This window comes from Pan troglodytes, chromosome 11 (assembly GCF_028858775.2).
Source record: "Pan troglodytes isolate AG18354 chromosome 11, NHGRI_mPanTro3-v2.0_pri, whole genome shotgun sequence".
NCBI classification, from domain to species: Eukaryota; Metazoa; Chordata; class Mammalia; order Primates; family Hominidae; genus Pan; species Pan troglodytes.
In genome coordinates, this window is record NC_072409.2 from 37,028,230 (window position 1) to 37,056,091 (window position 27,862).

Sequence of the window (27,862 nt, forward strand, 5' to 3'; positions counted from 1 at the left end):
CTTTAGGTTTCTTATGCTTACTGTTGCATGGTATGTGTTGTGGGAAGTCAGGGACCCCAAATGGAGGGACTGGCTGGAGCCGCGGCAGAGGAACATGAATTGTGAATATTTCATTTTAATATGGACATATATCAGTTCCCAAAACTAATACTTTTATAATTTCTTACACCTGTCTTTACTGCAATCTCTGAACATAAATTGTGAAGATTTCATGGACATTTATCACTTCCCAAATAATACTCTTATAATTTCTTACGCCTGTCTTATTTTAATCTCTTAATCCTCTTATCTTGGTAAGCTGAGGATGTACGTCACCTCAGGACCACTGTAATTGTATCTGACTGTACAAATTGATTGCAAAACGTGTGTTTGAACAATATGAAATCAGTGCACTTTGAAAAAGAATAACCACGATTTTAGGGAACAAGGGAAGACAACCACAAGGTCTGACTGCCTGTGGGGTTGGGCAGAATAGAGCCATATTTTTCTTCTTGCAGAGAGCTTATAAACAGACGTGTAAGTAGGAGAGATATCGCTAAATTCTTCTCGTAGCAAGGAATATTAAATATTAAGACCCTAGGAAAAGAATTGCATTCCCAGGGGGAGGTCTATAAACGGCCACTCTGGGAGTGTCTGTCTTACGCAGTTGAGATAAGGACTGAAATACACCCTGGTCTCCTGCGGTACCCTCAGGCTTATTAGGATGGGGAAAAAATCTTGCTGTGGTAAATCTGAGGTCAGACCGGTTTTCTGCTCTTGAACCCTGTTTTCTGTTGTTTAAGATGTTTATCAAGACAATACATGCACAGCGGAACATAGACCCTCATCAGTAATTCTAAGTTTGCCATTTGCCTTGTGATCTTTGCTTTGCCCTTTGCCTTGTGATCTTTATTGGCCTCAGAAGCATGTGATCTTGTTCTCCCTTTTGCCCTTTGAAGCATGTGATCTTTGTGACCTACTCCCTGTTCGTACACCCCCTCCCCTTTTGAAATCCTTAATAAAAACTTGCTGGTTTTGTGGCTCGGGGCATCACGGTCCTGCTGATATGTGACATCACCCCCGGAGGCCCAGCTGTAAATTCCTCTCTTTGTACTCTTTCTCTTTATTTCTCAGACCAGCCGACACTTAGGGAAAATAGAACCTACGTTGAAATTTTTGGGGCAGGTTCTCCTGATAGGTATGTATTTTTTTCATTTACTTACTTGCATTCTGTTAATGTAATTTTTCACCACAATCCAGACTCTCAGTAATCCTTTCCTTGCTTTGTTTAAAGATTTACTCCAAAAGTGTGGCCTATAGTTTTAGTTCAGCAAATACAAATTTGAAAGATTTATTTATGTGTATTTATGACTAGTTTCTAATGACATTATGTTTATAAGATTCATCCAGGTTATTGCATGTAGTTGTAATTCATTTATTTTTATTCTCTAGAAGAAGAATTGCTGGGTCAAAAGTTATTCATATTGTCACATTTATTAGACAATGTCCAGTTGCTTTCCAAAGTGGTGGTACCAATTTATATTCCCTTAGTAGGGCTTGAGTCTGAGTGATTCACTTCCTAACCAACTCTTATTTTTGGAATTTTTAATTGTTGCCAACCTTATAGGTATGAAATACACACCATGATTTTAATTTGCATTTCTTTGATAATGAGATTAAGCCTTTTCCCATAAGCTTATGATTGTGTCTTATTGTCTATTAAGTACCTGTTTAAGACTTTTTCTCATATTCACCTGAGATTTTTAGACATTACTTTTTTAGGAATATTTTATGTATCCCAGTTAATAATTCTTAATCAGTTGTATCTGTAGCATAAGTCTTGCAAGGTAGTAGCTTAATAGTTTTCAAGTTTTTTATGGAGTATTTGGCTGATCAGACTTCCTTAAAATTAAGTTGAATTTACCAATAGTTTCCTTTAAGTTTGCACTTTTTAAATGCTCTATCACCTCAAAAAAGATCCAGTACTTTTATGGAGATAGTCCTTTTATTGTCATGTAAAATCCTACTAACACTCTGTTCTGTAGCTATTTCAAGAAACCGTGTGAATTAGTTGAGGAGGATTAGTAGGAGATTTGGTGCTCCCCAAATTCTGAAAGTGGGGCTTGAGTATTGTATTACTCATTACTGTGATCACATTTGTAGTTTTCATCTTTTGTTGTCTCAGGAAAGAAAGCATTTGCAAATGCAGAGCCCTTCAGAAGTTACCTTGAGTATTTTATTGCAGAAGAAAAATATGCCCTAATGGTGCCAATAGGGGTCAAACAACTTCTATAAAGAAAATTATTAAAATAATGTGAGTAAAATGTAGTGGCAATCCCTAAGAGGGAGGGATTTAGAGAGAACAGAAAATGAAGAGGGAAAATAGTGATACATTTATTGGGTTCAATAACTGTTAAAAATTAATAGGAAACTAGAGCAAGAGGTATGTGGTAACCTAGCACTTAAGTTAGCTCTGTTATACTTCCAAAGGCATATTTGAGGTTTTGGCCTTCTGGGCAAGTTTTGGTAGGGTGTCTGTCATTTTCCCTTTACTGCTGGAAAAGAAGGCTCAAGAGGAAGAATCCAGGTACTTTGTATTTTAATGAGGACTATTTATTTGGGCCGATTGGAAATAAGTTAAAATCTCTGCTCTTGAATTAAATCAGAGTTTATTTACCTCAGTGTTTGGAATTTTAGCAGTTCATGAGGACAAATAGTCTTTTTGTTCATTTCATAATCTCAGCTGTAGAGTTGCCCAGAGTGCTCAGATAAGTGTGTCTTTTCATTTTGATTTGCTTAGAAAGGATGTCAGTAGGGACTTGCTATTATGATGATATTGAGCTGAAATTTATATTTCTGAGGAAAATGAAAGACTATCAGAAGTCATTTGTTAAAATTTATTTATTCTGTCTTCCCCATCCCCATCAATATTTCTCCCTCTTTTAAAAGACTATTGCCTAGAATTTTATAGAATAAGCCCTCCTATTCTGGGAAACTGTATTGTGGTCCTATTTATATTTTGTTTGAAGGGTAATTTTCTTTTAATGTAAGACTAATGCCATGTTAGAATTAGATTCTGTGAAAATATTTCTTGAAGCTTTGAATATATGTTATACCTATTTATGCAATTCAGGAATGCTTTCTGGTAGTGAAATGTAATGTTAAAAAATACCAAAAAAAGCAAGTATAAGTTTGAGCTAAAGTTAATGACTTTCTAATTGACTTATTTCCGTTTGGGCATGCTGGTTGATGCATGTGATATTTGAATAGAAATAAATTGAATGGATAATATTGTTAGGGGTGGTGAATATCTGAGTTACTGGTGGCAAATCTGTATGGGTCTGCAGCAATCTCATTTCTTGCCTCCTCGAAAGAAAGAATTCAACTGAGGGGCATAAGGCAGTAAAAGAGACTGAGGCAAGTTTCAGAGCAGGAGCAGAAGTTTATTAAAAAGCTTTAGAACAGGAAAGAAAGGAAAACACACTTGGGAGAGACCCAAGCAGGCATCTTGGAGGTCAAGTGCCTCGTTTAACCTTGAACCTAGGATTTTATATGCTGGCCTACTTCTGGCATCTTGCACCTCTTTCCCTTCATCCTTCCATTAAGGGTTATGGGGAGCCACCCACATGCATGGTGCCCTGCTTGTGCTTGGGATGTGGGCATGCACAGTGTGTTTACTGGAGTTTTATGCATGCTTATCTGAGGCTTTCTTTCAAATTCTGGTGGAATGCCCCTGGAAGGTCATACTCTGCCATTTTGACTCTTAATGCGCATGTTTGAGCTCATTCGCCCAGTTCCTGAAAGCTGCCAATTATCAATTTCAGGTGTTTTTATCAGTTGAGAAACTGCCTCTCCCTGGTGCTGGCTGTGACCAATTGTTATTTTAGAGAAGCAGAGTGACCATCACCTGATAGTCACCTGACATTCTGGTGGGTGGGGGCAACCCTCTCCTGCCCCACTCATGCATGACTAGCTACCTACTGTAACAATATGTAGAAGAAATACTATACCTTAAGCTTATTTAGAGTAGGAACTGCATCTTATCTGTCAGTGACTATGACATGTAGACTCTTGATAAATTCTTTTTGAAGTATAATCAATTTGACTAAGAGTTGGAAATGTAGATTCCATTTCTGACTCTCATGTATTTCTGTATGATCTTAAGTACTCAATTTCTTGATTACAAGAAAACAAATGAAATACGGTACTTGGAAGCTATAGTATCACTTATTTTTAAGCTTCTCAGGAAACATATTCAATGTTTACTCACCACTGAATTATCATTCTCAGGACTTCTCTCTCTGTAGGCTCATTCTTGTCAGCATGTATTTATGACTGTGTCTGTCTCATCTCTCATCTATATATACACATATATATGCAACACAAACACTGTTGCATATATTTTCTTTTACTTTCAATCTGTCTTTTTTTGACAATGTGTTTCTGAAAAATAACCACTTGCTTTTTCAATTAGTTTGACAATCTGTCTTCTTTTTTATTTTTATGTATGTATTTATTTTAGAGATAGGATTTCAGCTCTTTCACCCAGGGTGGAGTCAGCTCTTTCACCCAGTGGCATGATCACAGCTCACTGCATCCTTGACCTCTTGGGCTCAAGCAATTCTTCTGCCTCAGCCTCTCAAGCAGCTGGGACTACAAGTTTGCCCCACCACACCCAGCTAATTTTTACTTTTTTTTTGTAGAGATGGGATCTCACTATGTTGCCCAGGCTGGTCTCAACCTCCTGGGATCAACTGGTCCTCATACCTCAGCCTCCCAAAGTGCTAGGATTACAGGCATGAGTCACCACGCCTGGCCTGTGTCTTCTAATTGGAGTGTTTGATCTGTTTGTATTTAACGTAATGATTGATATGTGTGGGTTTAAACTCCCATTTCCATTCATCCCATTTATTATTTGCTCCTTTATTCCTCCTTTCCTCTTGTGGCAGATTGCATTTCCCAAAAATGTATACACAAATACACATACAAATAAGCACACACAGCCAGGTGCGGTGGCTCATGCCTGTAATCCCAGCACTTTGGGAGGCTGAGGCAGGCGGATCATTTGAGGTCAGGAGTTTGAGACCAGCCTGACCAACATGCTGAAACCCCATCTCTACTAAAAAAACACAAAAAAATTAGCCAGGCATGGTGGTGGGTGCCGGTAATCCCAGCTACTCGGGAGGCTGAGGCAGGAGAATCACTTGAACTGGGAAGTGGAGATTGCAGTGAGCCAAGATTGCACCACTGCACTCCAGCCTGGGTGACAGAGCAAGACTCCATCTTAAAAAATAAAAAGCAAATACACATACACGTTTCATCCACTTAAAAAAATTTTACAATGTGATTGACATATCTCCTACTGTTAATAGGTATCAATGTTTTCTCCACTTGAATTTTGATGGGAGCTTGTGACTGCTATTAAATGGCAGAGATTATGCTATGTGATTTCCAGTGCTAGGATATAAAAAGGATACAGCTTCTACCTAGCTTTTTCTCTCTTGTGTTGCTTGCCCTTCCAACCCAGCCACCATGCTGTGAGTAAGCTTGCTCTGTGGTAAGTGAGCAGGTCTATGCAAACCTACCCCCAAAGGCCAAGGGAGCTGAGACACTGAACAAAGAGAGTGACAAAACAGTTTCTCAAAGAGAAACATTTAATAGGGGCTTACAAACAGAAGCTGTGTCTCAGGCGGCTGTGAGACAAAGGATCCCCTCACTGTTACTCCCCAGACCCAGGGTTGATACACCATAGGGAAAGGATATATATGCTTCAGCAGGAATATGTAGGAATTTGCCTAAGGGTAGGATTTATGGTAGGTGCTCTTATACAAGAGATAGTAGATAAGGCAGAAATCTTAAAGGCATTCGTAGAAGTGGGATTAATCAGATGTCAACATGGCAGATTAGAATTCAAGATGGAGTTGCTATAACCTCCACACTCCAGCTTTCTAATCGGGCTTTTAGAACCTCACACACTGTCCTCTTCTTCAATGGTCTTTGAGTTTAGAGGAAGGGTGCTTGATATTGTACAGCTTTAGCAGCAGTGCACTGGCAATGGGAAACAGATCAGGCCCAGTGGGATTTCAGATGAGAAAAAATGCATAGGCTTTCTTGAATCATCTCTAGTCTTTGGAGTACCATGATTTTGATTTTCTCGGATGAAGTAAAACAATGAGAGATAAATAACATTAATATGCACACAAGGGACTACAATCAAAAACAGAATTTGTATGCCAGAACAACAACAACAAAAAAGAACCTATTCCATTAGGGAGCCAACTAAAAACAACATGAAGAAAATTAAAACCGGGTTTGTCTTTAGAGACTTCTTGTAGCCAGAAAATAATTTAGGATTTAGTCCAAATTGTAGGCAAGTAATAAAAACAATGGTTAAGACTAGAATCTAATCATGGGTGTACAATAGTTTTCTTCTGAAACAATTTTTTTCTAAGTTTCTGTAATTCTACCAAGGATAAATTATTGTAGGACCAATTTATTTGCAAAATGAATTTTAGTCTCATTATGCTTGGCCTGATTATTTGCATAAAGTGCAGCAAGAATAGTGATTGGCCATATAGATTCTTTTAAAATTGGCTTTTTTGGAACTTTTAAATAAAGAATCTCAGATTTTTTTAAAGCCTTGAGGCTAACAAAGCCAGGGATTTGCCATCAGGCTGCAATAGCTGTATAAATTGGGTGAATTCTTCTAAAGATTTCCAAATAACTAGAGGTTCCTGGGCATGTCAAAATGTGACATTCGCCGGACATGGTGGCTCACGCCTGTAATCCCAGCACTTTGGGAGGCTGAGGCAGGCGGATCACCTGAGGTCAGGAGTTGGAGACCTCCTAACAATGGTATTTCTGGTTTTAGATCCTTGAGGAATCACCATACTGTCTTCTACAATGGTTGAAGTAATTTACACTCCCACCAACAGTGTACAACTGTTCCTATTTCTCCACATCCTCTCCAGCATCTGTTGTTTCTTGACTTTTTAATGATCAGTATTCTAACGGGCATGAGATATTATCTCATTGTGGTTTTGATTTGCATTTCTCTAATGACCAGTGATGATGAGCTTTTTTTTAATATGTTTGTTGGCTGCATAAATGTCTTCTTTTGAGAAGTGTCTGTTTATATCCTTCACCCACTTTTTGATGAGGCAGTTTGTTTTTTTCTTGTAAATTTGTTTAAGTTCCTTGTAGATTCTGGATGTTAGCCCTTTGTCAGATGGATAGACTGCAAACATTTTCTTTCATTCTGTAGGCTGCCTGTTCACTCTGATGATAGTTTCTTTTTCTGAACAGAAGCTCTTTAGTTTAATTAGATTCCATTTGTCAATTTTGGCTTCTGGTGAAATTGCTTTTGGTGTTTTAGTCATGAAATCTTTGCCTGTGCCTATGTCCTGAATGGTATTGCTTAGGTTTTCTTCTAGGGTTTTTATAGTTTTAGGTTTTACATTTAAGTCTTTAATCCATCTTGAGTTAATTTTTGTATAAGGTGTAAGGAAGAAGTCTAGTTTCCATTTTCTGCATATGGCTAGCCAGTTTTCCCAGGACCATTTATTAAATAGGGAATCCTTTCTCTGTTGCTTGTTTTTGTCAGGTTTGTCAAAGATCAGATGGTTGTAGATGTGTAGTGTTATTTCTGAGGCCTCTGTTCTGTTCCATTGGTCTATATATCTGTTTTGGTACCAGTACCATGCTGTTTTGGTTACTGTAGCCTTGTAGTATAGTTTGAAGTCAGGTAGCGTGATGCCTCCAGCGTTGTTCTTTTTGCTTAGGATTATCTTGACTATATGGGCTCTTTTTTGGTTCCATATGAAATTTAAAGTAGTTTTTTCTAGTTCTGTGAATAGTATTTATAAATTACTTTGGGCAGTATGGCCATTTTCACAGTATCACTTCTTCCTATCAATGAGCATGGAATTATTTTTCCATTTGTTTATGTTCTCTCTTATTTCCTTGAGCAGTGGTTTGTAGTTCTCCTTGAAGAGGTCCTTCACTTCCCTTGTAAGCTGTATTCCTATGTATTTTATTCTCTATGTAGCAATTGTGATTGGGAGTTCACTCATGTTTTGGCTCTCTGCTTGTCTAATATTGGTATAGTAATGCTTGTGATTTTTGCACATTGATTTTGTATCCTGAGACTTTGCTGAAGTTGCTTATCAGCTTAAGGAGTTTTTAGACTGAGATGATGGGGTTCTCTAAATATAGAATCATGTCATCTGCAAACAGAGACAATTTGTCTTCCTCTCTTCCTATTTGAATACCCCTTATTTCTTTCTCTTGCCTTATTGCCCTGGCCAGAACTTCCAATACTTTGTTGAATAGGAGTGGTGAGAGAGGACATCCTTGTCTTGTGCTGGTTTTCAAAGGGAATGCTTCCAGCTTTTGCCCATTCAGTATGATATTGGCTATGGGTTTGTCATAAATAGCTCTTATTATTTTGAGATATGTTCCATCAATATCTAGTTTACTGAGAGTTTTTAGCATGAAGGGGTGTTGTAAACATTTTAGCTTTTATAATCCTATCAATCCTTATATTTTATGCTCTAGTCTCAGGAACTTCTGTACTCCACCCCCAGACCATTTTACCCTCTCTTGTGAAAAAACCTCTGGGTTCCCAGCAAGGAGTTGAGCCAAGGGATGTGGGCCTTTTTGTCAATCTTTATCTGATTAGTCTGTCTCCACATTGCCCCAGGAAATTATTAATCAGCTTTCTCATTGTAATTTTTGCCTTCTGATTTTTGAAACTTCCCCAATCTGGTGTAAATATAGAAAACTGGTTTGGGGCTCTTTAATGTTGGGGAACAAGCAGGGACTCCCTTTGGTCCACCCAACATTTGATAGTGTTGTATTAAGACTCAAAAGGTAAACAAAAATTTTATTATCTCTCATTAATACTATCCAAAAATCTTGTTCAAAAGAGAAAACTAAATTTTGCTTTGTGTTAGAGTATTATCAATAGTAAAGCTAATTTTAATAAAATTTTATGAATGATTTCATTGACTCTCACTCAGCTTTTGACCACACAAGAATTCCATAAAGCTTTTCTCTATCCAAAGGAATATAAATAAATCACTCTACCATAAAGACACATGCATATGAAAGTTCATTGCAGCACTATTCACAATAGCTTTTCACAGTTTCAAAGACATGGAATCTACCTAATGCCCATTAATGCCCTCTTACAAAATTGCTTTCTATGTTTCTCTTTCTCTAACTTTTAGATCTATTTAGTTGTATCTATATCATTTCTTCCATTCATTTTGAAACAATCTTTAAAATACCACTAAACCGGGCCAGCATGCCTACATACTCCTAGTCTTTGTGCACGAGTGGGAGGTGGCAGGCCTCCAACGATGCAGCTAGTCTTTGTGCGTGAGTGGGAGGTGGCAGGCCTCCAACTGTGGCCTTCTCTGCTGACTGTTCTAGTGAGGCGTCCCCAGCCATGAACCATTTTGGTACCTGGTTGGTGGGAGGCATGGTGACCTCGTTGCTGCCACTGAAAGCCCGCAACAATGAAAATCTCAACAAAATTGGTATGTCTTTGGATGATATCATCAAACTAAATTGACAGGGAGGAAAGAAGCATAATTTTCTAACTGGAGCCTGGCAATTCAGGATGAGCGTATGATGGAGAATTCAACAGAATTCTGGCTTTGGTAAGACTAGTCTGAGCACAGAGGACGAGTAATGCCTGGAAAGAGACAGCTTTATGGAGTTATCACTGGCCTTGCATCTAGGAAAGCAACTGGAATTCACAAAGAAATTAATCCTATGAATCATCCATCTCTAGGTGACAGGAATATAGAACGATATTTTCTAGTGTTAAAAAGGAAGGCAAACCTTCTGGGACAAATATGAAGTGCAGAAAAAACCAGTTGCAGTTCTCAAGGGACCTAACCAGCTAAACAGAAAAAAAAACATTCCAGCCAATTTTACCAAGAATGGAAATAAGCCATCAGAAACACATGCGTCAGGCAACTTTTCATTTCAGAAGAGACGTGAAGGTTCAGACCCAGTTGAACACAACAGCAACTGCTGGATAACGTAGTAGGAAAGAGAACTCATCAATGGCAGATTTTTGTTGCAGGACTTCTTTTTAGTTCAGCTAAAGATGTGGTCCTTGTCCCATGGCCACAAAAATTTAGGCTCACAATTTGCGGAGTGAGAAAAATGGAACTTATTGGGCAAAAAGGAGAAAAGGGTGAACAGTTGCTTTCGGCAAAGCCGGAATCGCAGCTAGTGCGCTCCCTGCCTCGCTATTTGACCCACACAGGAAGAGGAGGGGCCAGGCTCCTCCCTACTGCAAATGGCAGAAACTTCGGTGGCACCCCAGTGTGCATTCCTCCCAGTTCGCCCGCGGTTGGAGTTTTTCCATGGACTCCTTCCCACTGGCTGTCTCACTTTCACCACAAACGGAGGAATTTTGACTCTATCTTTGGACGATCCTGGAGCAGTGCAATGCCTAATAACACAGAAATCAGGATTAATTCATACTGCTGTATCTTCATTTTTAACAAAATGGAAGCAATCTGACATAACGAAAGTTCCTAAAGTGGAACCCTTCAATTGACATAAATTGTGCTGGAAAACAGACAGAGATGACTTTGAATGAGAAGTTTAGGATCCTGAAGGAACAAAGAGCCACTCTGACAAACAACAAAGGAGGAAGCTGCTTTGTAACTGTATTAGTCTGTTCACACACTGCTAATAAAGACATACCTGAGAGTAGGTAATTTATAAAGGAAAGAGGTTTAATGGACTCAAAGTTTCACATGGCTGGAGAGGCCTCACAATCATAGCAGAAGACAAAGGAGAAGCAAAGGCATGTCTTACATGGTGGCAGGCAAGAGAGCTTGTGCAGGGAACTCCCATGTATAAAACCATCAGTTCTTGTGAGACTTATTCACTACCATGAGAACAGTATGGGGGGGAACAACTCCCGTGATTCAATTATTTCCACCTGGCCCTGCCCTTAACATGTGGGGATTATTACAATTCAAGGTTAAGATTTGGTTGGGAACACAGCCAAACCATATCAGTAATCATGGGATAGATCCCATATCAAAGGGAATTTAGAGTGATGACGCTGAAAAATTGAATTGCTTGAAGAGTTCATCACAGAAATTCAAGAAACTATGCTTCAAAACATTCACAAGGCTAACTCATTTTTATTTTTGAAGGTTTTTTTTTTTTTTAAATAAAGCAGGTATAATATAATGCCCTGAGAGAATAACAGGGAATATACCTGTTCTTAAAGATTTCATTGTTGGCTCAGACAGAACAATTATCTATTTGACTTCTTCGGTTCCTCTTATAGCAGAAGGAAGATAGAAATATAGAAACTGATTATTTTTATGATAGTGGTATTTAGGATCTCATTGCCTTTGCCCATTTTTTTAGATTTTATCATGACAAATCTTGGCCTTCTGAAATATGGGTAGGTCCCTTTGTTGCTATCAGTTATCCTTTAATAGTGTTGATGCAGTAAATACAGTTGCCTTGTCTTCATGAGAGATATTTTTTAAAATATTGGAATTCTAGTTTGGAGTTTCAAGATTTATGAAAATATCTGAAACTTGGTTCACTTTTCAGGAACATTTTAGGCTAATGCCCCAGAATTATGAATTTTTAGTGCTGAACTTATAATAAGAAATGTGGCTCTAGGCATTAGTCTCAGCTTAAAATGTTGGTGCTTAAAGACTGAAGATGCATATTTACAAAGTTAATCTGATAGGGCCTTGGAGGAGAGGGTCCAGTTTAAGAATCTGACAGTTTGTATTTAGTGAATGAAAGCATGAGAGCAAGTAGCAAGTTGAAAGGCAGGTAACTGAGATGAAAAACTTCAAAACTTAGGTCATGTGTACTGTTTGGATTTAGTGTAGTCTTGAGTCTAGTGTCCACAAATAATTCTTCAAATGATATTTAGAAGAATTATAATTATTAAATGGAGTCCTTCAGACATTTTGATAGTAAAATTAATAGCCATAGAGTCCTAAACTTTATTTGAAAAGTTACTTCTCATTTGAAAAGTTAAAATTTATGAGCTTTGAAGCTTGCTAAATTAATTTATAGCTCCAAAACCAAAAATATACTTGTATATGTCACAAATAACAGATGCAAAATATATAATAGAATTACATTGTACCTTGTTGTTTACCTTTCACTGATTTCTTGTATGGTATAAAGCTCAGTACTGATGGGGAGAAAAGGGCTTCACCCCTACCCCTGAGACCTTTGATGGGCGGGTGGAGTTAGTCTGTTTGCCAAGACAGTGCTGAGTCCTCAGATGTTGAACACTATAAATTATAGTATAATGACAAATTCAGCAAAATGTTCCATCTATAAGTTACAGGTTTGGTCATTTTGAAGCTTGACGTTTTAGTTTGCTATAATGTTAAAAACATCCAAGTAGGTGATAGTTTCTCTGGAGTATATTATTAATGTTGACTTTTCCTATAAAACAAAACATCGTTATCGTTCAGCCTGCCTTGCATTTTATACTAGACTTCATTCTTGTCTCTCATGCTTCTTGGGTTACTTAATGGTTTATGCTAGCCCTGAAAGCTATCAGTAGAAATTTCATGCTTATATCAAAGAATTAAATCTGATCCTTTAATATCTGATATTTTGCCAGTACTTCTAGTGATAAGGGATTTTTGGAAGTCAGTCACAGAATTTAAAAATAAATTCTAGTCTTTCCTCAACTATTTGATACTCATCCCTGTTCCTGCAAAAGACATGATCACATTATTTTTTATGGCTATGGGGACAAATAGGCCAAGTACTCATTGCCAAGCATTTTTGTAAGTATGCATGCTTATATTTGGTCTAGAAACAATGCATTCTAGATTGGTTTAGAATTACTGGTAGCTTATTTTACAGCAAGGAAAAGCAGCTGAGCAAGAATTTGCTGTCTTTAGAACAGTTTGTGAAATATGATATAAGGGTGTTTTCATCTCCTATTCCCTATTCTCTCTCTACTCTGCTCCTCTGACCCTATTCATTGAAAGGCAGCTGCCTTATTTTACATGAAGGCGTGCAATGCCTCAGATTTCTTTCAGCTTGCACCCCTGATCTCGGTCTGAGCACATGGTGAAGCTCTATGGAAAGTTGGCAGATAGAGAAAGACTTACTCTGTGGCTACAGTTTCTTGGAATTCTAGTTTATCAAACCAATCCACACAAATCCATTAAAAGTGCATTAAATTTTCTGTTGATTTCTCCTTATTTTTTTCTGTTGGGTTTATTTTTTGCTGCTTTATCATAATTGTAAATCAGCATGTAGGAGAGAAAATTTCCTGTTTCCTATGGAGCAGCTTGTCACTTGCTGGAGTTCAATTCATGTAGATTCTTTGCATTCTCAGTAATCTAATGAGTTACAAACAAAACAAAAATAAAGACCAAAAAAAAAAAAAAAAAACCAACAACCCCAAAACTAATTTTGTAGTTTATGCAGATAGTTGTGTTTGTTAGAGAGAGAACAGTGGTAACTCTTGTGGCTCCCTTCACGCTAATCAAAAGGAGATGGGCATTTCTTAATTTTTAAAAGGTTACAAAAAGCTCAGCAAGACTTTTATGTACCTGAATGGCCTGTCAGCTTCTAGTTTTGCTTTCCTTTGGGTAAATCCTAAGTACAAAACTATGGATGTTTTTTCTCTAAAGAGCAATACACACACCACCCCTTTTGTTCTTTCCAAAGATTTTATTCTCATTCTTTTGAGAAGATCCTTCTGGGTTTTTTTTTTTTTTAACTTTTATTTTAGGATCAGGGGGTATATGTGCAGGATTGTTACAGAGGTATATTGTGTGATGATGCTGAGGTTTGACTGAACCTGTCACCCTGATATTAAGTACCCAATAGGTAGTTTTTCAGCCCTTGCCCCCATCCCTCTGTCTGTCCTCTTGCAGTCCCCAGTGTCTTCTGTTCCCATTGTCCATGTGTACCCAATGTTTAGCTCCCACTTAAAAGTGAGAACATGAGGTATTTGGTTATCTGTTTCTGCATTAGTTCACTTGGGAAAATGGCCTTTAGCTGCATCCATGTTGCTGCAAAGGACATGGTTTCATTTTTTCATGGCTGTATAGTATTCCTATTCCATGATCCCTCTATTTTTTTATGTTCTGTTGCAGGTAAACTCTTGGATGCAAGGCATTCTGTTTCCAGGACTTGGGGAAGGGATTAGAGTGAAGTCAGATGTCTCATATATATATAAACGTTCAATAAATAACCATATTTTCAAACCCACATCTTATTTTTATCCTCCATTGTACCTGATTTCTTTTAAAGGTTCTGTATAACAGATTGTGTTATCTTCCTAGATGTATTGATACCATTCATGCATATTTTGGCTGCTGCTTCTTTAACAGTGGTTCATTATTGTTATAAAATTTGTCAGCTTGCTTACTGTCTTCTGGAAATTCATTGAAAGCTCTCAGGTGTCTTGTACTAGAAGACTATATCAGGAAGTTTCTAAAGAACTAGAGGGTTAGAACTGACTCCTAAGTGGTCTGACTGCTGATTCAATTCACCTTTCATCAACCCTTATCTCTACTTTATTTTACTGCTCCTCTTTCTTTCTTTTTTGAGGTTTTGAGGTTTTGCTGAAGATATTCCTGAAGAATCATCCCAGGTGCCACACTAAAAAAATGATCCAGTTGACAGCTACCCCTGTGAGTGCACTTGTTGATGAGCCAGTGCATATCCGAGCTACAGGCCTGATTCCCTTTCAGATGGTGAGTTTTCAGGCATCACTGGAAGATGAAAACGGAGACATGTTTTATTCTCAAGCCCACTATAGGGCCAATGAATTCGGTGAGGTGGACCTGAATCATGCTTCTTCACTTGGAGGGGATTATATGGGAGTCCACCCCATGGGTCTCTTCTGGTCTCTGAAACCTGAAAAGCTATTAACAAGACTGTTGAAAAGAGATGTGATGAATAGGCCTTTCCAGATCCAAGTAAAACTTTATGACTTAGAGTTAATAGTGAACAATAAAGTTGCCAGTGCTCCAAAGGCCAGCCTGACTTTGGAGAGGTGGTATGTGGCACCTGGTGTCACACGAATTAAGGTTCGAGAAGGCCGCCTTCGAGGAGCTCTCTTTCTCCCTCCAGGTGAGTAGAATTACTCTGCTTATTGTTATTCTTGTTTTTCCACTGTAAATACATTATCCGTCTAGAAATTTAGCTTGAATAGCTTGTAGAATTACTCTGGTTATTGTTATTATTGTTTTTCCACTTTAAATGCATTATCCCTCTAGAAATTTAACTTGAATATGGATAATACCTAGAGCACTGCTTCCTGCCTTACGATCAATGTTAACCTTGGGTCTGAACAAGAATGTGGTAATATTCTACTCCAGCTCAAGTTTCATCTCAACAATTCTGAAGCTTGTCTAAGAATGTGACTACATATAGTTTATGGAGTCCCTACATTATGGGCTTTACATAGCTTAGGATTTATGCTAAATTTTTCTGCATTGAAGCCAAGATGGGAGGATTAATAGAGGCCAACAGTTCAAGACCAGCCTGGGCAACATAGCCAAACTCTTTCTCTATAAATACTAAAAAATTAGCTGGGTGTGGTAGCAGGCACCTGTAGTCCCAGCTACTCAGCAGGGGCTGAGGAGGAAAGATCTCTTGAGCCTGGGAGGTTGAGGCTGCAGTGAGCCATGTTCCTGATACTGCACTCCAGCCTGGGTGACACAAAGCAAAAAAAAAAAAAAAAAAAAAAAAAAGATAATGCATGCAAAATGCTTATCATAGAACCTGGCAATACTAAGCACTCAAAGATGAACAAATGTTAGACAAAACTTTCTATGATCTGACTTCTGCATACTTCTTCAGCCTTATCTTATAGCTCTAATCTTATAGCTATATGAAGACCCTCATCTTGATGTGATGGAAACCATATCCCAGATCCTTGTACAGGCTCTGTCAGGTTGAGTTTCAGTTTAGGCATGGGTTATTACCTTGTTGCCACAACAAGCTGGAGATAAGATGGACTGAAAGATTGCAGCAAATATAGAGGATGCAAGAAACTTTGTAACCTCTAGTTCATAAATATTACGTATTTATAGACTATTCCATGAATCTAATAATATAGCATGCTTCCTAATGACTATAAAACTTATCAGAACACTCATAGTTTCCCACAGAAATCTCCAAATACCAATAAATAAGTGGTTTAAACATGTTTTGGTACATTTCTCAGAGTTTATTGTGGGGCCAAATAAAGCAAAGTTAATTTCTCAGAAGAAAAAAAGCAATAAAAGCTTTCCTTTCCAAATTCACCATAACCCATGTACTTGTTCAGATAAATTTGAGTTTTTAAAATACCCAGTAAATAGCATGTAGACCACTTTATTATGTATAGGGACCAAGAATTAAATGGCACAAATTGCTGTGCCTCTATTATCCCACCCCAGTTAAAAATCTGCTTATTGGTACAGGCCTTCCATCTTGGGATGATGTGCTGGTTTAGGGTGTGCTGTTTGTGAATCCTCTTGAACACTGCATGTGCTGGGTCTCCTGCTTCAAGTGTGTTTTCTATAGGGGGAACAAAAGAGAGCTGAGTTGTGTGAGGTTATAAGGAGGTTGAGTCAGATCACAAATATTTCTTGACTGTAATATTCTTCCAAGATAAAAGACTCAGTACTTTTAAGTGTTCCCCCATTCTTGTCAATCAGATGGTAAAAACATCCTTATTCATTTATGCAAGTGATAATTTAAAACTAAGATATATTCAATTTCACTTTATTTATTCTTTATTCATTGTACTTAATTATAGTAATTTTAAAAAATTCCCAATACTCCTTTAAATCAAGCCACTTCTTTCAAATATGGATGGGATCACTCTGTCTTAGTTAAAACCACTTATAAAAGAATAGAATATCCCTAATAAGTGCATCGTAAGTTTCTTTCAGTGTGTGGGCTCTGCTTTATTTTGGAAAAAAGCTGCCTATACAGAGTGACTGTAGAATGATACTCTGGCCGTCCCTACTTTTTACCACGTGTCAGCCTGCAAAAAATGAACATGGCGTTATTGAATAAAAGGGCTCATCATTTACATAAGCTTAGGTGTAAGGTTTCATCACTGTATAGTCAAATGAATGTAGCAGAGCAGTGTTAAGTCAGGATTTTAGCTAATACAATCATTTAAAAAAATTTTTTGAATCATGTATTTCTTTGAGAACCAAATTAAATCTGTGGAACCTCTCATAAGTAAAATTCACCTACAAATATATATATACCATATTTTGCATATATTGTAATTTCAGGATCTTCACGGATTTCCTAAAGCTTATTTGTATACTTCTTTATAGGTTAAGAAGCCCTGGCCTAATTTATATGCCTTTCTTTACAACAAGAGTATAGAAGCTACTGTGAATTCCCATTTCCTCAGCTGCAGAGAGTAAATATGTCTTTGAATGTAGTTCCTAGTCAAACGTCTAGATATTGTGTTCCATTATATATTCAATGGACCTTAATTCTGCCCCAGGTAGAAGGCTGAAAGTGTTGGAATTGTATTTGAATATTTAAATGTTAATTTCAAAATTACATTTGAATGTAATTTTGCATTTCTGCTTTGTGTTCTCATGTTTTTATTATCTTTTCTTTATTTATTTTATCTTTTATTATCTAATCATTTGTATTTCTGCTTTGTATTTTCAAGTTTTCTTATCTTTTCCACACCTTCTCTTCATGTACAATTCTGTTTTGTTATTTTTCAGGAGAGGGTCTCTTCCCAGGGGTAATTGATTTGTTTGGTGGTTTGGGTGGGCTGCTTGAATTTCGGGCCAGCCTCCTAGCCAGTCATGGCTTCGCCTCCTTGGCCTTGGCTTACCATAACTATGAAGACCTGCCCCCCAAACCAGAAGTAACAGATTTGGAATATTTTGAGGAGGCTGCCAACTTTCTCCTGAGACATCCAAAGGTAATTTTTGTCTTTTCAGTAGGTTTGAGTCCCTGGGGTTTTTTTGTTTCTGTTTTTGTTTTTGTTAAAAGACAGGGTCTTGCTCCATCACCCAGGCTGGAGTGCAGTGGCATGATCTGACACTTGGCCAGAAGCCAGTGCCTTTTGATACTACAATGTGCACAGGCTAACTTCCTATGAATTTTGTCTTTCTGAGCAAAAGACACTGGATGAGAAATAAATCATGTGAATTATAAATAACATGGGCATGAATAGAATTTCAAGTTCACTGAGAATCGTACTTGGAAGTTAAGAGAAGTCATAGGATATTATGGTTATTTTTTGAAAAGGGACTGGCTGGGTGTGATGGCTCAAGCCTGTAATTCTAGCACTCTGGGAGGCCAAGATGGGAGGATTAATAGAGGCCGACAGTTCAAGACCAGCCTGGGCAACATAGCCAAACTCTTTCTCTATAAATACTAAAAAAATAGCTGGGTGTGGTAGCAGGCACCTGTAGTCCCACTTACTTAGCAGGGGCTGAGGAGGAAAGATCGCTTGAGCCTGGGAGGTTGAGACTGCGGTGAGCCATGTTCCTGCCACTGTACTCCAGCCTGGGTGACAAAGCAAAAAAAAAAAAAAGGATAATGCATGCAAAATGCTTATCATAGAACCTGGCAATACTAAGCACTCAAAGATGAACAAATGTTAGACAAAACTTTCTATGATCTGACTTCTACATACTGCTTCAGCCTTATCTTATAGCTCTAATTATTAACTAGCTATCATTTTTCTCATCACTATACTTAACTGGACAGATAATCTGTATTTCTTTGAAGAATGAGTCTGAATTTTTAGTTACTCACGAGCCCTTAAACATAATACTATTAGTGCTTTCCAATCCATATGCCTTTTAAAATTTTTAAACATGTGCTTTGCTACTATGATATGGGATAGAGTTGGAGTTTATTAAACCTTGTTAATTGCCCAATATTTTTTCTTTCCTTTCCTTTTTTTTTTTTTTTTTTTTTTGACAGAGTCTCTCTCTGTCGCCTAGGCTAGAGGCAGTGGCACAATCTCAGCTCACTGCAACCTCCACCTCCCAGGTTCAAGCAATTTTCCTACCTCAGCCTCCTGAGTAGCTGGGACTATAGGCGCGTGCCACCACACCTGGCTAATTTTTGTATTTTTAGTAGAGACGGGGTTTTGCCATATTGGGAAAGCTGGTCTCCAACTCCTGACCTCAAGTGATCCACCTGCCTTGGCCTCTATTTTTTTTTTTTTAATAAGAATTGAAATAAAATTAAATCTCCATACTACATGGTTTTTTATATAAGGATCACCAAAATATAATCAGGTTTGCAGAAATAAGATAAGCAACAATTACTGACAATCTACTGATGTAGTGAACATTTTAAATGGCTATTTTTGATGCATATAATGGAACTGCCCTCGAAATGTCAGTCAATATTATCATTGTGAGCCTTCTTCTTGGCTTAGATGAGAAGTGGAGAGGTTATGTGATTCTCTTTTTTCACTGTCTTTGCCTCGTTCCCCTTATATTTGCTGTATGACTTTTTCATCACTGTTCTTGCCAGTGTCACATAGATAGCTAGTTAATGATTAATCCAGGCCTGGAAACCAGATTTTTTTCCCCAGACTCTGAGAAATTCCATTAAACCTACTTCACATTGTCTCTTCTGCAGGATGATAGAACAGAGATCTTTCTTGCAGGTCTTATTTCTCTATGTGTTGATTTTAAGTAACTTCTAAGAACTCATAATTTCCTGATCCCAAATTTTGTGGTAGAAGTTGTAACAAGAGTTACTGTTTTGGCAAGGGACAGAAACATATTAAAAAGCCTGCACAGATATGAGTCATGCTTTTTTGTTCTTTCATGTTATACTTGCTTTTACTTTATCTTTCATGGCCAAATCCACTCTGAGTTCCCATCTTTCCTTAACATAACTGTCGCTCTCTATCTTATATATTAAGATATAGGATTGGGAGGGGTGGGGGAGAAAGGTAGGTCAAAGGGTACAAAGTTTCTGTTAGACAAGAAGACTAAGATGTGGTGATCTGTTGCACAGCATGGTGACTATAGTTAATAATAATGTATTGTATATTTCCAAATTGCTAAAAGATTAGATTTTAAATGTTCTTACCACAAAGAAATGGTAAGTTTGTGAGGTAATGGATATGTTAATCAGCCTGATTTGTTCATTCCACCATGTATATATGCACTGAAATATCACATTATGCACCATAAATATGTATAATTATTATTTGTCAATTAAAAATAAAAATTAGGCCAGGCACAGTGGCTCATGCCTGTAATCCCAGCACTTTGGGAGGCCGAGGTGGGCAGATCACCTGAGATCAGGGGTTCAAGACCAGCCTGGCCAACATGGAGAAAACCCAACTCTACTAAAAATACAAAAATTAGCCAGGTGTGGTGGCGGGCGCCTGTAGTTCCAGCTCGGGAGGCTGAGGCCGGAGAATTGCTTGAACCTGAGAGGCGGAGGTTGCAGTGAGCCGAGATTGAGCCACCGCACTCCAGCCTGGGTGACAGAATGAGACTCAGTCTCAAAAAATAAAAACAAAGTAAAAAATAATACATTAAAATTAAAATTAAAAAAATACAGAATTTCAGAGCTTGAAAGGAACTTTTAATTGATTCAAGCCACCCCTGTTAAATATACAGGGTAGGAAATAGAGAGTATATATGACTCATTCCATTTGTTTAGTTTTTTTTTTTCCCTCTTACCCTAAGAATTTCTCACATTTTCATCAGTTTGGCATGAGTTGTATATTGATTCATGTGTTTCTAAGTAGTAGGGAAAATATCCCAAACATTGGTTTATAAAATGCCTTTAAAATATAGGAGATCAATTAAAATAAATACAGGAAGTCAACAAAGGTTTTAGAAAAGTGATGCTTCTCTCTAGTACTCTGTCCTTGCCAGGAGCCAGTGTTCAAGGAGAATCGGAGCTTTATTTTGTGACACAAAGAACAATTTTCTTTAACTCCTCCTTAGAATTCCCAACCAAATTGGTAACTGGGAGCAATACACTCAATACTCAAAAATAACTCATGAACATGTAGTTTCCTTTTCATTTTTACTGCTGTTACCTTAGTTCAGGACAGTATAATTTTCTGCTTATATCAGTGCATTAAGCTGTGGCTTTTCTGCCTCCATTTATGCAAGTCAGAGTTGTAAAATGGGCCTTCCTAGAACACAACTATTTTACTCACTTGCTTAAGAGTCTCCCTATTTATTATAGGAGAAAGGCCAGGCTTCCTAGCATGTTAGACAAAACTTCCTATGATCTGACTTCTGCATACTTATTCAGTCTTATCTTATGCCCATCCTTAAAATTTGTCCTAATTTTCCTCCTTAGTTAGGAAAAAAACTGAAGATGCTTAATATATCTTTCAAAGCTATGCACCATAAAGTTGGTGTTTTCTGTTTCAGACTTATTATGTTATTTCCCACCTTATACTCTAAATTAAAATAATGAAGAACGACTTGTGGTTCCTGTAAATGCCTTGCTCTTCATTGCCTCTCAGTTTTTGCATGAGTTTCTCCTATGGTGAATACATTAGGAATGTTTTGGCTACATTTCTCAGAAAAGTGGCTGATGGTGGCTTAAACATCAACATAAGGTATCTTATTCTCTTACATAACAGGTTTGGTGATAGGTGGTTCAAACTTTGGCTTAGAAACTCAGTGTAGTTTTCGATCAAGGAGATTAGACTGACATTTCTGCAATTTTCTAGCCTTACTCTGAAGGTCACAAAATGACTCTGGCAGTTTCAGGAATTAAGTCAACAGGCCAGCATCCTAGTCTGAAAAGAATGATCATAAACATAGGCTTTCTCTTCATGATTCTGTGTCATTTTGCACGGGGGGCACAAAAAGTCCTTAGGTAGAATATGTTGGCCTTAGAAGAGAGGCTGAGAAAGGGAAATAGATTAGGAGCCATCAGAATTTATCCCTTGGGGCTGGATATATTGCTATGCCACACAAAATCAAGGTCATATTAGCTTTGAAATTGTGGAGAATGGCTCCTGTGTAGGCAACTAACAGTGTCTGCTATACTCAGCATAGAATACCATTCCTTCTTGTTGACTTTCTTGTAATTTTTATTTCTTGAGACAGGGTCTCACTCTATTGCCCAGGCTGGGATACAATAGCACAATCATAGCTCACTAAAGCCTTGAACTCCTGGGCTCAAGTGATCCTTCCACCTCAACCTCCTGAGTAGCTGGGCCTACAGGCACACAACGCCATATCCAACTAATTTTTTAGTTTTGTAGAGATAGGGTCTCACTATGTTAACCAGGCTTGGCTTTCATTTTTTAATACGAAGACTCTTTTGTTTTGTAGCCCATTTCCTCTGAGAGCCTTTCTTTGATCCTGCCTTTATTCCCTGCTAATCTGGGTTGGCAGTCTAGCCTACATACATTCTCATATCATAGAATTTATGATGCTCCAATCATCTGTTGTGTTTTTTTTTTCCTCCTGTGTCTTCATCTGGCAGTGAGTTCCTTAATGATAAGAGATTGTTCCTTTTCTCTCTGTGACTCCCAGTGCTTGCCGTAGGGTAGATAATTTAAGGATGCTTATTTGATGACTGACAATGAGGGAGGAAGCTGAGCCAAGCCTCCTTTATGACATTTTTCTCCACAATGAGAAAACTTTTGGAAAAAACAAAGCAAATCTAGAATCCTCTGTTCAACTGTATCCTACTGATCTCACTTTCTTTCTCAGTCTCTTCCTACAAGGTGTCCTTTCCTCTGAAGGGAGGAAAGTGTACCAATCATCTATACCCTGACCCACATTATTCACAATAGTCATGTGCCATTTCTTACTTTCCCTGCGACATTTGCATTTCTTTAGGGCATTTTAAACTCAGAACCTAAGACAATACTGAATCCGTAATATACAGTCGGTAAAGCTTGACATATTTTTGGAGTATTTCTTTTGAATACATATTATATATTCCAGAACTCTATAGCTAGGGATGTGGGTAGGATTAATACTTGCTTTGTTCTCATTAGCCAGTGAAGTTCTTTGGTTGTTTGAGATTGTGGAGTTTTCCTAAATGAAGGCTAGAATAATTTCTCATTTCTATTATTTTTTTTCAGGTCTTTGGCTCAGGCGTTGGGGTAGTCTCTGTATGTCAAGGAGTACAGATTGGACTATCTATGGCTATTTACCTAAAGCAAGTCACAGCCACGGTACTTATTAATGGGACCAACTTTCCTTTTGGCATTCCACAGGTATATCGTGGTCAGATCCATCAGCCCCTTCCCCATTCTGCACAATTAATATCCATCAATGCCTTGGGGTTACTAGAGCTCTATCGCACTTTTGAGACAACTCAAGATGGGGCCAGTCAATATTTGTTTCCTATTGAAGAGGCCCAGGGGCAATTCCTCTTCATTGTAGGAGAAGGTGATAAGACTATCAACAGCAAAGCACATGCTGAACAAGCCATAGGACAGCTGAAGAGACATGGGAAGAACAACTGGACCCTGCTATCTTACCCTGGGGCAGGCCACCTGATAGAACCTCCCTATTCTCCTCTGTGCTGTGCCTCAACGACCCACGATTTGAGGTTACACTGGGGAGGAGAGGTGATCCCACACGCAGCTGCACAGGAACATGCTTGGAAGGAGATCCAGAGATTTCTCAGGAAGCACCTCATTCCAGATGTGACCAGTCACCTCTAAGAAGACTAGATATTCCTAGAAAATAAAGAAGCAAATCTCTTTACCAGGACCTTCTCTCAATTTTCATGGTGGAATGTCTCCCCCAACTGCCACACACACATTTTGTATTAATTTTAATGATTAAAAAGAGCATAGGGTAAAAACCTGATATTTCACTTATACTGCATAACAAGCTAACCAAACTGGACATGGTGAATAAATCATAAAACAAATCATTTTACTTATTATTTACATGATTTTTCTTTCCATCAGGTCTTCTAAATAGGACTGAGGTACAGTACACTGGCAAAAATAAGAAAAGGCAAACAAGAATAGCACCAAAGTAACAGATACCTAAAACCAAATACCATGTCAGAAAACACTATATAGTAAGAATTTATCAGATTAGAGCAGCAGGAGAAAATTAATACTAAATTATAATCATTTTAGTGATATTTTTCAACTTCATCACAGTAACTTTGCAACATCATTTTTCATTTGTGGGGTAGTAAAATTCATGTCAAAAAGGAAAGAAGGAATGGAGGAAGTCAGTTAGTTCATTGCAATAAATTACCTCTTCAGTTCTTAAAAACATGCCCATTGGCACATAATTGAGACAAAATAACTAAGACTAGAAGAGCCTTGGTTTAAGTTATGAAGCAAATTAAAATGGAAAATACAAGAAAATAGAACCAATTAGGTTGAAAATGCCCCTTACTGAAAATCTGTATTAAAAATAAAATTAATAAAAGTAAAAAATAAAAATAGAAACACAACTCTACTAGTACAGGCTAGCCTGGGGAGTTTGATAAACTGAGTGATTGGGTCAACTATCACTGTACTTCCATAATGAATTTCTTCAGTCATGTTAGAGTAGCACATGAATGTAAGCTCTATAAGGACAGGTACTATATTTCCGTAAGACCCAATAGTTACTGTACATCCCATAAATAAAAAATACTTTAGTTTGATAACCAACTGAATATATGAGGACTGCATGTAATTCAACCACATGGTTGTTTGCTGTACAGTCCTTTGCAAATATTAAAAAATTTTTTTTGCTATAAGGCTTTGATCATATAGTCCTCATAGCAACATAACTACCATCTAGCATGTACCACATTTTGCAAGACTTTAAGTTCAACATTCCAAACTGCCAATTTGTATTATGTCCAAATGCAGTATCCTTGAGGAATATAGTGGGTCAGTTAAATATCTAGAGACATACAAACATCTGCTAATTCATCTCATTGAGATGGATCATTCTGATCTCCATCATCCACCCACTTTTCATCAGCTTCTCCTACTTCATTCTCCTCATAGTCTTTATCATGAGGGATTCTGTATCCTGTCTCTCATCTACACTTGCTGGCCTTCCTGGTTGTGATTTATTGAAACAGTCTACACAAAAACCATAGGGTCAAGATCCATGTCTTACTCCAACACTGGCTGCTAACATGATCTTACATACCATACATTTGCATTTTTATCCTTCTTATGCACCAAGAAATGTTTTCTTACATGTTTTCTCCAAGTGTAAAAAGTCGCAGCTAAATGATCTCACTCCTGTATGAATAAGCAAGTGCTTTTTTAGTGTTTGTTTGCATTTGGCTGCATAGCTACAATGATGGCATTTTAACTTATTCATGATTAGAGATGATGATATGGTTTGGATATTTGTTGTGCCCAAATTTCATGCTGAAATGTAATCCCTAGTGTTGGAGGTGAGGCCTGGTGGGAGTTGTTTGGGTCATGGGGGTGGACCCTCATGGCTTGGTACTGTCCTCATGAGAGTATGATAGTGAGTGAGTTCTCAAGAGATATGACTGTTTAAAAGTGTGTGGCACCTCCTCCCCATCCTCACACTCTTTCTTGCCTCCTCTCTCGCCATGTGAGATGCCTCCTCGCCGTTCACCTGCTGCCATGATTGTAAACTTCCTGAGGCCTCCCCAGAAGCCAAGTAGACGCAAGCATTATGCTTCTGTAAAGCCTGCAGGACCATGATCCAATTAAATCTCTTTTCTTTATAAATTACCCAGTCTCAGGTATTTCTTTATAGCAACACAAGAACAACCTAACATGAATGATTCACCATTTTCCCAAGTTTCTTGTTTTGGCCAAGATTCTGGCAATAATCCATATTTGAAATCAAAGTATCTGGTATCAATTCATACTTGAAGTCACTTGAAGTGCCAGGCATCAAACCATACTTATTATAAAATCATGTGAAGTTCTAACATCACCTCCATCTTGATTAGACCCAGCTTCAGCCAATACATTCTTATCATCATCTGGCCCTGAAAGTAGAGCAACATCCAAATCTGGTTCTTCCAAGATTTCTACTCAAATATGAGTAGCGTATTTTCCTCTGAAAAGGCAATAGATGGCTGCATCATTGAGTAATCTTCCAAATTTGTTTCATTATTAGATGATGTATTATAAATAAATCTCCTTGTAGTTTGGTTTTTCCTCCGTGTTTCCCAGTTTCTTGAATTCCCTGGGAGCCCATATTATTCCAAGCAAACACTTGTTTGACCTTTGGATTTGTTTTCAGCCATTTCAGGAGATGCATTCTGGACCCAACTATTGTCATTCACTTGGTAGTTTTCTCTTTGGCCCTTGTTGACATTACAGCCATCATTTTTCAGTTTTTATATTACTTGCCAAATTGGTAAGATTTAATGTTGCCCAAAAATTGGCAATTTTTTGATCCCATGATGAAGACAGACCATCTCTATTAACTGAGTTTTGTTTGTTTGTTTGTTTGTTTAGACAGTCTTGCTCTGTCACCCAGGCTGGAGGGTAGTGGCACAATCTTGGCTCACTGCAACTTTTGTTTCCCAGGTTCAAGCAATTCTCATGCCTCCCGAGTAGCTGGGATTACAGGCGTGAGCCACCATCCTTGGCTAATTCTGTATTTTCAGTAGAGACAGGGTTTTGCCATGTATGCCAGGCAGATCTTGAACTCCTGGCCTCAAGTGATCCATGTACAATGGCCTCCCAAAGTGCTGGGATTACAGGCATAAGCCACCATGCCCAGCCTGGTTTTCTATTATTATAGTCCACAACTGCAGACCCATGGAACTTCTGATTTAATGCTTATATTTAATCTTTAATAAATTTAGGCATCTGTAATAAAATTTCAGCAAGTTTGAAATTTCACTTGTTTGAAGATAGGCCACTGTCATTATTTTGGCTTGTGAGTACCAGGTTACCAGAATACAAGAAGTCCACAAGGACTGAAAAATTTTGACTGCTGCAGTATCTAAGTGGGTAGTATTATTTCGGTTAGGGCTTTCTTAGTTTTTAACACTATATAAAGTCTTAAAGAAATGGCTGCCAGCAACCAGGATGTTCTTAGGAGCCTTACAGATTTTCTGCTTACTTCAGTGCTGACACCACAAAGGTTACCTTTCTTTTTTGTTCATTTTGTTGTCACAGAAGTTGACAGCAGTAACAGTTCTCATTTGGTCTGCTAGTAAACTCACAGTACCCCTCCTCTGATGGTATTCTTGACTCCTTGGCATTATCTCCATGGAGTCTGTCCTCAACAGAGATGCGGTACCACAGGAGAAGGGTGTTTTTGTTGTTGTCGGTCTCCCAAGAAAGCTCATCATGTCCCACTTGGGGAAGGTTCAGACCTCCGTCATCCATGGGGTCATTTGGCACCAACCTCAAGATATAAGGCCAGTATCCTTGGAATATTGCAGCTAGGGAAAGTCCTTGAGCTACAAGGTCTTTGAGGAGCACTGCAGCTTCTGCACTAGAGACTTGGACTGCATGAGCGGGAGGTTCTGGACAGTCTCTCCTTCACCAGCTCCTACACTCCTGCCCTTCACAGAGGAATGTCTTCGATCTTTTACTGTAAGAAGGAAGTCACAGCAAGAGAACGGCAAGAGGACTGAGAATGGTCGCCTTAACTTTAAAAGGGAAAAATGGTTTCTACTTAACCCAATATCATACGCTGAGAGTCCCATATTTGTAGAAGTAAACTTAGAGTTCTACCTGACCTAAAATATTCCAGTTTGCAATCATAGCAATACATAAGGGAAAAAAGACTGCCACTGAGAAACTACAGAATGCCTTGGCTTATAAAAGAGACATGAAATGAATCAGAGGTTGATGTTTGTTGATGTCCTGAAACTCAAATTAAATATGCTTAGATCTCTGATATTTTAAAATAGTAAAGCAATTATTATTGGAAAACTAGATCTGGGAAAATAATCTATTAGTTTAAGGCAATATGGA

General features: G+C 38.0%; 1 protein-coding gene and 2 pseudogenes across 4 annotated transcripts; 2 read left to right on the forward strand and 1 right to left on the reverse strand.

The window, feature by feature from the left end:
• Positions 1–46: 46 nt before the first annotated feature.
• BAAT (bile acid-CoA:amino acid N-acyltransferase) lies at positions 47–25,648 on the forward strand. 4 transcript variants are annotated; one of them, XM_016961345.4, is made up of 4 exons: positions 47–1,177; positions 14,575–15,099; positions 17,718–17,920; positions 23,183–25,648. In XM_016961345.4, exons 2-4 carry the CDS (start codon positions 14,634–14,636, stop codon positions 23,633–23,635), a joined length of 1,122 nt encoding a protein of 373 aa, XP_016816834.1. In that variant the 5' UTR covers positions 47–1,177; positions 14,575–14,633; the 3' UTR covers positions 23,636–25,648. The 4 variants fall into 4 exon arrangements, with proteins under 4 accessions (XP_016816834.1, XP_016816832.1, XP_054514327.1 ...); XM_016961343.4 differs by having other exon boundaries at positions 59–1,177; positions 23,048–25,648; XM_054658352.2 differs by lacking the exon at positions 47–1,177 and adding an exon at positions 2,120–2,293 and having other exon boundaries at positions 23,048–25,648.
• Positions 2,573–14,568, forward strand: LOC129135971 (UAP56-interacting factor-like; annotated as a pseudogene).
• LOC735849 (zinc finger and BTB domain-containing protein 10-like) lies at positions 25,639–27,718 on the reverse strand (annotated as a pseudogene).
• Between the last annotated feature and the right edge of the window lie 144 nt (positions 27,719–27,862).